This window comes from Homalodisca vitripennis, chromosome 2, assembly GCF_021130785.1.
Source record: "Homalodisca vitripennis isolate AUS2020 chromosome 2, UT_GWSS_2.1, whole genome shotgun sequence".
Classification (NCBI taxonomy): domain Eukaryota; kingdom Metazoa; phylum Arthropoda; class Insecta; order Hemiptera; family Cicadellidae; genus Homalodisca; species Homalodisca vitripennis.
In genome coordinates, this window is record NC_060208.1 from 74,200,875 (window position 1) to 74,210,472 (window position 9,598).

The 9,598-nt window shown below is 30.2% G+C and overlaps 1 protein-coding gene across 1 annotated transcript; it reads left to right on the top strand.

Moving 5' to 3' along the window:
* The first annotated feature begins 2,033 nt into the window (after window positions 1–2,033).
* Window positions 2,034–8,930, top strand: LOC124356274 (transcriptional regulatory protein AlgP-like). The gene is made up of 2 exons (XM_046807459.1): window positions 2,034–2,081; window positions 8,424–8,930. The coding sequence occupies exons 1-2, from the start codon at window positions 2,064–2,066 to the stop codon at window positions 8,856–8,858; spliced, it is 453 nt and encodes a 150-aa protein (XP_046663415.1). The 5' UTR covers window positions 2,034–2,063; the 3' UTR covers window positions 8,859–8,930.
* The last annotated feature ends 668 nt before the right edge of the window (window positions 8,931–9,598 follow it).

Consider the following 9,598-nt stretch of genomic DNA (forward strand, 5'->3'; position numbering starts at 1 on the left):
TATTTTTTATTACAAACAATACTTACAATGATTTTTTTATTCAAATTGTTTTCCGTCTTCATTAATACATCTTTGAAGTCTTTCTGGAATACTGTTACATACTCTACGGCATAGTGTGGGATCATTGTCCAAACCATAAAATGCGTCATGTATGTAGTCTTCCAGTTCGTCAATAGTATGAGGCTTTCGAGAATAAACAGAGTCCTTGACTACTCCCCATAGGAAAAAATCCATTGGTGTGATATCTGGTGAACGTTGGAGCATGTCAATATCTGCCCTTCGAGCAGTAACTTTTCTTTAGAAACGCTCGTTTAAATAATCGCGAACGGCAGTGGCGTAATGTGGTGGAGCACCATCGTGTTGAAAGTAAAGTTCTTGAAAGTTTTCTGCAAACGTCATGAGTCCTGGTACCGCGTAATTCTGAAGCATATCCAAATATTTATCTCCTGTCACTGTTCCTTCAAAAAAAATATGGTCCAAGTACGCCAAATGATGATATTGCTCCCCATACACTCACACCAGGTTGATTCAGCTGTTGCTCTAACAAAAGACTTTGATTGTCAGTATACCAATAAGTACAGTTGTGTCTGTTAACTTGTCCGCTTAACTTAAAATTGGCCTCGTCAGACCAAATAATTTTATTAAAAAGGTTAGGAACATGTTTGTGCTGGTTAAGTATCAATCCACAAAACTGAAGTCGCCGATCTGGATCATCTTCAAGTAACCCATGTAATAAACGTGGGATGTAAGATTTATAATTCTGTTTGTGTAACATTCTTTGCACTGACCTTCGTGATAAATCCAGCTCAAATTCTAATCGTCTGGTCTATTTTCGAGGACTTTTGGTTACAGCTAAACATACCCGCAATAAATTGTCATCAGTTGAGACTGTTGTTGGGCGGCCAGACCTTGGTGCATCCATAACAGATCTATGTTGTTCAAATCTATCTCGTATGTCGTAGACTGTTTGTCTAGACGGTGGTTTTGATCTAAAGTGTATTCCCCATTCATTAACAACTGCAGTAGCACCACTTTTATAAAATGTTTTTAACGCGAAAATCCTTTCTTCTTTCGTTAACATTATGACTAATGTTTAACAAAAAATCTGTTAGAAAAATAATAATTCGGGGACTACAGCTTTAAACACGTGTCACAGATGAACTCACTAGTTCGATTGTTGTGTGTTTCATTACATTGTATTTCATTGCCAACGTAAAAAGGCATAATTACCAACATTTAGTAATACCAACCTCACGGACGTTAACTATTGTACTAAGTGCTGTTATTTTTTTTCTTCTTTTAACCAACTGTCCAGTGACTTTTGCGCCACCCTGTATATATATATATATATATACAATAAAAATTTTAACCAAGTGTAACTTTGGAATATAAACTGTTCGAAGTAGTAATAATGTAAGTTTTAATAATGTCTTACTTAAGTAGGTCTATAAAGGAAATGTTGTTCTAAATTATAATATCCGTGTCGATTTTATAATTAAAGTTTATATTTTTAAGAAAGGAAAGTTATACACTTATTTGAAGCAAAATAATAATTGAGTTACATCTATTCTAATGAAATACATAAGCATCATAATGCTTTATTAAACGTTATTTTATATTCTATCTTGGAAACTTTCAAAACTTAAAAAAAGTTTATTTTTGTTTTAAAATATTTATATTTCAAATTTATCTTAAACTAACATAATTTTCATCACAGATAACTGTAATATGTTAAATAATTTAATTAATATTAAAATTCTGTTGTGTTATAAACAGCATATAAAATACAAAACGTTTTTGATATGATCGGGTGATAAATAATTATTAGGGACAGTGGATTTTCACCTCCTTTTTAAGGCTCACTGTTTCAGCAGGTGCTTATTAACTAAGTCCTTGGAGATAACATTTTTGGAAAAAAGATTTCGTTAGCATGTAGAACAGAACGGGGTGCGACTCATCAGCATGGAGTTCCCTGAAGGTCGCAGCTAAGATGACCCTGACCAAGACCGGTATATATGGCAGAGTGGTATCAACCTCTGGTTGTAGTGCTAGCCTCTGTCGACATGTACACTTCTACTGTGGTAAGTCATGGTTCTATATACATAGTCTTGGCTAAGAGAATTTCCAGTACTTTTCTTGTTTTATTAAGTACTTTAGATTTAAAATTTATTAGCTTTAACAGCACAAATTCCATTTTTCTTTGTGTTAATTCTTGATGGAAAGATCCTAGAAATTTGAAACTCGTGTATAGGTATTCTTGGCCCATTAACTGTATTGGTTTTTAGGGTTAAAAGGTAAAATGGCCGTCTATCCGTATTCGTGTTCTTTCTTTATGTTATATCGGGTTCTTCGATATTATGTCAAATTAGTTAGTTGAAATATAAAAAATGTCAATGTTCGTTTTAACACTAAATCCTTCTTTATACCTTGTAACGTCTGTTTTATATGGATAAAATTATTATACTATTAAAACTTACGAAAACTTTTAGATAAAACAATACTGCGTAGATTTATTACATGATAACGTGTATTGTAAACAATTGATTTATAATTTCAATCTGGAATAAAAATGTAAAAATAGTATAAGGAGGAAAAGAGTTAAAAAGCCCTTATTGTGGGAAATACACATAATCTAATATTAAGATCCGTTAGCCACAGCTAAAACCCACACTTTACACTGAACAATTAAAGCCAAAAATGAGTACTGAGCTTATAACCATCTCAATTTATGAAATAAGCTTATAAACTATTTTTCTTTATAAAAAAAGTCAGTAAACGTTCGAAAAGGTATCCCTGTTGTTCCAAAATTCTATAAAGTAGCGTTTATCAGTCACACAAAAGATGTAATACAAATATTGTCATTTGCCTCTATTGGGCACTACTTGAATTGAAATACAACTCTAACTAAATGGTGTGTGCGTATAAAAGTAACCAAACTTACTGACGTAATAATTATATATATATATATATATATATATATATATATATATATATATATATATATACTGAGAATTATTACGTCAGTAAGTAAAAGTATTTAAGTATATTTTATCTGCAAATTTATCTACAGATTGTGTATATTTGTCATTACAATTTTCTTGCTGTCCATAACACTTGTTTTTGGTAATTTCCTCTTCACATTAGTTTTCAATCCCCCTTCATGAAGATTAAAAAGTATATGCTCTACTTTGATGATATATCAATCCCATCTTTACAAATAATAATAACGGTAAATAGTTCTCATAATTCGCCATTGGCTTAAGTATTTAATTCTAAAAGTAAGTTAAATTTAAATTTTTTAGATGTGAAACCTATTTAATACAAATCCATTTGTTTATTTTATGAAAACTTCTTGCAATCTGTAAAAGCATGATCTAGTCAACTATTGATTATATAAAGTTTCGAACCTTCCAAACTCTGAAATATAATTGCACTAAACGTAATATTGTTATTTAAAATACTGCAATGTAATATTTTAGTTAGTTATTTGAATTTACTAGCTTTTGAAACAACTAAGTTAGATACTTTCTATTTAAAAAAAAGTAACTTTGCTAAAGTAACAAGTACTTTTTAAAGGTGTATTCCAATTTGAAGATACTTCTAAGTGACATATACATATATATATATATATATATATATATATATATATATATATATAGAATGTCTGAGCGTTAACAAAGCCTATCACATAAGACGATAAATTTGAAAAAAAAAATCGGATTTCATTTCTATCTGAATGTGTACTACATTTGTTTGGCCGCACGATATCTCGAACAGAACTGACCTACAGACTAAAAATTGTGCATGCATCTTTATTTATATATGGGTAACTCTGAGTTTGATAATGGCGCAATTCACTCTATGGTATTTAGGTGAGTGTTAGTAATATTTTTACATTCGTTTTATGGGTAACCTTGATGGTAACTATGAAATAGCAGAGCAAATAAATCTTTTAAAAAACTCAGTACACAAACAAGAGATTTTAACATGTGACATATTAACCAATGTAGCCCAGCTATCCCAAAACATATAACTTTACTTTGTATGACTTCGCGTATAAACTATTATCAATTAAACCCTGATATGAAACCAAAATCGAAGAAAAAAATGTGAATGTATCGTCTGCTAAGATATATCGAGAAATGTTTTATATGTAGACTTCAAATTATGCATGCAACTTCATTTCTACATAGATAAGAATGAATTCTATGATAGTACATGCCCAACTATGGATCCTATCATTCTACATTGAAGCTTATCATCCGGTAAGCTTGCACAATTCCTTTTAATTGGCCGGGGGATGTAAAAGTTTTTTCCGTATGGTTGTCTGTTGTGCTACATTGAAATAAGAAATCAGCTGTAGAAAGGAAATTGTGCATTGAACCTCAGAGAAGCCTGTTACGCAATACGTAGTGTTGATCCCTCTTTAGTACGTCAGTATTTTATTTCCTTACAGAAAAAGGTTTGGTATATATTTAATCATAGCTTATAAATTTATGTTTTTAATAAAAACAGTATATGGTCATTTAACACTATAGAAAGCTTTGGATATCTGGAAATGGAGTTTCATGTATAATTTCACATAATAAGTCACCTGATGAAATTTTATTGATATATCTTGCCACATGATACATTTATATTTGTGTTCATCAAATTGGGTACCGTATAGTATAAATGTTTAAATAATGTTATATGTGTTAGGCTGAATATGTTAATATTTCACATTTGAAAATTCATACCAAAATTATTAGTGTACTAAGTCTGTTTGCAAATTTATTTATATTAATATTTTATCGTTGCCACTATGGTTGCCTATAATTGAGGTTGAGAACTTATTTCACCGTCAAAGAAAATGAAATAAAATAGAATCCAAACAAATATTTTTAGAATTTGAATATCGCGAACAACTTATACGTGCTTCAACGGAGTATTTTCGTAAAATAAACCGGAACCTAATTATTCACAACACAAAAATGTCTTCCAATTTGTAAAATTGTCTAATTTAAAAGAAAATATATAATTTTAGGGTTGTCATTAATTTAAAACATCGATGATTACATTGTTGTTACCTGATGCTCCATATGACTATAGTTTTGTTTATTTGCTAACTTGTTTTTATCATTAGCTAGACATTTATGAACTAAGTTGGCTATTCTGATACTGAAAAGTTAAGTTTCATGAAAACAAATGGCCAAAAAGCAGGTTAATGAAAAAGAAAATGACGAATAGTTCAAGATAGTTTATGATCTAAATTAAGTGCAGTAGCGTTCTGGTAGTTATAAGATATACAGATAAAATTAACTAATCTTCTGTAAAATATATCCTTTATAACGTATTAGTTGAACCATGTGCCTTAGAACGGAATTCCCCGCCGCCTATCAAGTACTTAAAGTGGCATAAACGAACTATTCGTGAGATGTAAGCCTGTCATGGGAAGATATATGTTCTCATAGTTTAACCCGAATTCAAATAATTGGATATAAGAGGTGTCCAGCTCTCTAAGATACAGTAATTTACCTAAACGTCTCGTTTTAAATCTCAAGTGCTATTTTTTGTTGGCTGACAAAATAAAATACAAAGTGAAACCTCGATAACTTAAATATAAAATATTAAAGGATATATATATATATATATATATATATATATATATATATATATATATATATATATATATATATATATATATATATATATATATATATAGAGAGAGAGAGAGAGAGAGAGAGAGAGATATTTTCTTGATCATGGCAACAAGGCAAACTCAGTTATGGAACAAAAATACTATGATCGGAGTAAATAAAAATCATCATAAATATACTCTTTTTAACAAATTTCTTGATAGTTTCCTAGAAGGGAAGTTTATGACTGGGTTCAAAGTTAGAGAAATTGCATGCGAAGCTGCGGATAACTGCCAGTGAATATATTTTTTAAAATCTTAATTTAAATCTTTCTTTCTGCTAAAATCATCGAAATTTCATGTTAGCTAATTTGATTTTGTATATAATTGATCTAGAATTGGAAAGCAAAGTTATTTGTTTTATAAATACGAATGTACGTGCAATATGAGTTACCTGTAAAATACTTTTTACGGTATGTACATGAAGATAACTGGGGGGAATTACATGTTTTAATCTGTAAAACAGTTCATAGATTATATTTTGTTTTAAATTATTTACAATCGATTCTGACATTATATTTTACAAAATAATTTGTAGATTATATATATATATATATACATTAAATTTGTATAAATGGCAATAGCCTTATTTATTTCAATAAACATTGAATCACAAAAAGTACTTGCTCCGCCGGGAGTTGAACCCGGATCTCTCACTTGCCGGGTGAATGTGCTACCATTACACCACAGAAGCGCTTACTTTTTCCGATTCAATTATTTTGTATTTGGCCCGTATCTGTCACATATGGGTTTAAATAAGCAAACTAACATATGATCGGAAGACCAAATACATGTCATATATATATATATATATATATATATATATATATATATATATATATATATATATATATATATATATATATAAATATATATATATATTTACCAAGCCGTTATAAAAACAAAATTATATCCCTTTTAAATTAATGTCTCTCTCTCTCTCTCTCTATATATATATATATTTTATTCTTCCTTTATTCCCTCTTTTTGTTTCTGAGTTTGTTCGCCTTGCCTTATATTTTGTTTTATTGCATTCTCTTGTATATCTTTCTTGACAATATGAATAGTGGAAAATCCTACACAAGTTTGATGAACCAATTTAGATCTATTTCAATGAAAGTGGCCAAGCTAAATTGTCATATTGTTTTTATTGGTACTTGTTTGCTGTTAGGGACTATGCCCGAAAGGATTTAACGTTAAATTGCATACTTCTGGAATGCCAATCTACACTTCACCGTGAAGTAAACTTACTTGCCTTAAAAACAGGATTTCAGCTCTCACATTTTGTATTATTGCAAATCTTATAAGACTCTTTGCAAAGAACATAATGAAGAACTTAGAAGCATTCACCGAGAATTAGTTACTAAGTTCAACTATAAAAAACCCTGTGTTAGAAATAAACAAATTCCTGATAAAAATTGATGACTTCATGAACAAGAAGATGATCAACCTACAAAAAAAGCTTAGAGGGCTGTGGGAGAAGACGCCGAATTATTTTAGAATATACCCTCAAACCATATTACTTTCATCAGACAATATATCCGCAAATAAAACATGTGATTATCATGTTCCTGTAGAAAACCACCAGCCTGATTGTGATCCAATATACGATTCTGGTGATTCATGTGACACTATCAACCTTGTTGAAGATAACCATGCTAACATTGAAAACCTATCTAATTATGACCTTTCTGGTGATGAAATATGTGTTTTGTCAAAAGGTCTCACTTTTTTGTCCTACACCAAAATTTGATCAAATTAGTTTTAGTCGAGGACACTTTAAATTTTTGCTCGTAATGTTCGTATAAAACATTATTTTTCAACTCACTAATCTGAAACCTTGAAATCTACCTGGGTGCTTGGAAAAATTTAAAGAGCAAAGCGACTGGGAGCCTCCACCTTTATCACCTGATCACCCCGTTGAGCCATTTATCAATGTTATCCTCTCAAATTTGTCAAGCTCATCTTTCCAAAATTCGTTAAAATGTAAGAATAACTTAACGAAAAATGAAATTATGCTATTAAATCGCTTAAAAACAATAACGATATTATTATTCTACCAGCAGACAAGAGTAACAAAATTGTAATTCAAAACATTAATGATTACTGTAACGAAGTACAGAGACAACTGGCTGATGATGAAACTTACCAACTACTGCAGACAGATCCATTAAGGTCAAAAATTTCCTTTAGGTTTGAACATTAGTTAATTTCTAAAATTTTTTACTCTTTGGTATTTATGATGAAACATCAGCTGTGAGGTATTTTCCCCTGTTTATTATTCTATTTCAGTTCTTTTTCTTGTTTCTATTTAGTTAGTTTAATTATTTAATTTTGTAAATATTTATACTATATTTGTTATCTGAAGAAGTATGCTGACATACGAAAATTCATAAAGAGTTTAACAATATTTGGTTTTTTATTTTTTACATGAAGAGAATACATATTGATATATATATATATATATATATATATATATATATTTATATATATATATATATATATATATATATATATGTATATATATACATACAAAATATATAGATTAATTTAAAAAAGGTATATAATTTTGTTTTATAACGGCTTGGTGGCATTTTATTTAAACATTGGTTTCCCTATATATGGTTATAAGCACATACTTATTTATGTATGCTTACTTATAGTTTTTGCATAAGTAACTATCTGATATTTATGTACTTTATAAACTGCTGGTCACTTAAGCTAATTATATTTAACTCTTTTACAGCTTACTTTCTCCCTCATTGTTGGGGCTACATTAGCCGCCACTCCATTCTTTGAGTCACCCCACAATGAAAGAGCTTCTGCCTTCTATAAGACCCCCGCCCATGGTGGTTTCTCTCATCCTGGTCCAGTAGTTGGTGGATCTGTTCCTGCCTACAAGCCTCAAGCCGTCCCTGCTTACAAGCCACAGGCTGCACCTGCCTACAAGCCCCAAGTGGTCCCTGCTCACAGGCCACAGGCTGCACCTGCCTACAAGCCCCAAGTGGTCTCTGCTTACAGGCCACAGGCTGCACCTGCCTACAAGCCACAAGTCGCCCCTGCTTACAAGCCTAAGCCATCTTATGGTGGTGGATATAATCAAGGTGCTACATCCTTCCAGAGTGTTAGGCTAGAAGTTGGAGAGCAGGCTTACAGATCTCCTCAAAAATCTCATTATTAAGAATTGTTATACGTCTGAATTTCATCATTATTTATTTCATACTGTCATCAAAAATAAAATCTTAAAGGTATATAATATGTTTGTATTCATTAATCCACAAACCAATCAAACTTTAGAAAGCCTATTTAAAAGCACTAGTCTCAGACTGAATTCTGATCAATTGTAACAATTTAAAAACACTTCCAAAAAACCACGACAATGTTTATAATTATCAAACGTAAACTTGCAGAGTTTTGAAAAGAATAATTTGTGTGGTTCAAGTAAATGTTTGCTACATACCATGTATATTAAAAACTATAACTCAAAATAAAAAAATAATACTGTAAAACATGTAATATAAGGAATTTATAATGTAACAAAAGTTTAATAACCTACTGTCACTTACTTTATACGAAATTTTGTTTTCTGACAATTTTTTAATAATTAAAAAAACACTGTGTGTAAATGTATACATACATACATATATATATATATATATATATATATATATATATACACACACACACACACACACACATATATATATATATATATATATATATATATATATATATAGGAAATAATCTCTGTACTATCAATTTATCTAATACCGAATTTACTTATTTCATTAAATATATTAAAACTATATTATTATATTAATCGTTCACGTGAACATGGTTTCCAAAATTCACGTTTGTGCTGAGTTGAAGGCGCTTCCTTTTCCTTGTGCAGGATCGAGATTCAGATGAACTTCAGGTAAT